We start from the raw sequence: 1,463 nt of genomic DNA on the forward strand, positions 1-1,463 counted from the left end.
TGGCTCTGCTGCTTCGGAGGAGGCCTCGGCTCACCCCGGTCACTGGCGGTACGATGTGGAATGGCTGCCGGTTTGAACGGCAGCAGCAGGCACCACAGTAGCTGCCTAGACCTTGGCGATGCCTCAGTAAAGTCTACGTTTGAGCTCCGTGTGAAGAGCAGGCTGCAGACGATGGGATCCACAAACTCCGGGGTGAGAATCAGAGTCTCTTTGTGTTCTCCTCGGTGGAGAGTTTCACAGGCATTGCTGCCCCGTCGCCATCTTGCCAAGACCTCTGACTTCTATTTTCTTCATGTGCATTTGCAGGGATATAAATTCCCCTCTTACTACAGCTTTCATGGCATCCCAGAGATTTTGGTAAGATGTTTCTTCATTTTCATTTGTTTCCATGTATCTTTTAATCTCTGTTTTGATTTCATCATTGACCCAAGAATTGTTTAGCATCATACTGTTTAGTTTCCATGTCTTTGTGGGTTTGGGGGAGACCTTGTTTGTGTTAATGTTTATTTTTATTCCACTGTGATCTGAGAAGGTGCATGGTAAAATTTCAGTCCTTTTAAATTTGCTTATGCTTGACTTATGGCCAAGTATGTGGTCGATCTTAGAGTACGTTCCATGTGGTGATTTGTAGAATGTGTATTCTGTGGTCTTTGGATGGAGGATTCTGTAGGTATCAAAGTCCATTTGATCATGAGTCACATTGAGGTTTCGGATCTCGTTGCTGATTTTTTGTCCTGATGATCTGTCTAGGGTTGTGAGTGGAGTATTGAAGTCCCCAGCTATGATGGTATTGGAGTCAATATCTGTTTTTAGTTTACCTAGGAGCTGCTTTATGAAAGTTGGTACTCCTATGTTCAGTGCATATATGTTTAGGATGGATATTTCTTGTTGATAGATTGAACCTTTTATCATTATGTAGTGGCCTTCTGTATCTTTTTTAATTTTTGATAGCTTAAAGGGTATTTTGTCTGAGATTAAGATCGTGACTCCTCCTTTCTTTTGTGTTCCATTTGCCTGAAAATTTGTTTCCCATCCTTTTACTTTGAGTCTGTGAGTGTCCTTTCTAGTGAGGCGAGTCTCTTGAAGGCAATAGATTGTTGCCTCATGATATTTTATTCATTTTGCCATTCTATGTCTTTTCAGTGGTGCATTTAGTCCATTCACATTCAAACTAATTATTGAAATGTGGGAATTGATCCCTATCATAATATTCTTACAGAATTTTTTTTCTTTCTTTTTGTGTGTTGTCTTTCTTTTGGTTTTAGAGTTGAATCATGTATGTTTTTAATCTTTTGCCTGTACTCTTGTGAAGAACATTGTCGTTCTTTTTTCCTTTTCTTCTGTGTTCAATACTTTCTTAAGTGTTTCTTGCAGAGGTGGTCTGGTGGCAGCGTAGGTTCTTTGGGATTGGATATCTGGGAAAGATTTCAATTCTCCCTCACTGATGAAGCTTAGCTGGCTGG

The 1,463-nt window shown here is 40.5% G+C and overlaps 1 protein-coding gene across 1 annotated transcript in view; it reads left to right on the top strand.

Moving 5' to 3' along the window:
* The first annotated feature begins 53 nt into the window (after nt 1-53).
* Nucleotides 54-1,463, top strand: part of LOC103262133 (myosin-IIIa-like) — a 104,662-nt gene continuing 103,252 nt past the window's right edge. Inside the window, exon 1 of the mRNA XM_008059746.1 lies at nt 54-97. Within this exon, the coding sequence (XP_008057937.1) occupies nt 54-97 (44 nt within the window). The remainder of the gene's footprint in view (nt 98-1,463) is intronic.

The sequence above is a fragment of the Carlito syrichta genome, unplaced genomic scaffold, assembly GCF_000164805.1.
Source record: "Carlito syrichta isolate Samal-C Ts95f unplaced genomic scaffold, Tarsius_syrichta-2.0.1 Scaffold304344, whole genome shotgun sequence".
Taxonomy (NCBI): Eukaryota; Metazoa; Chordata; class Mammalia; order Primates; family Tarsiidae; genus Carlito; species Carlito syrichta.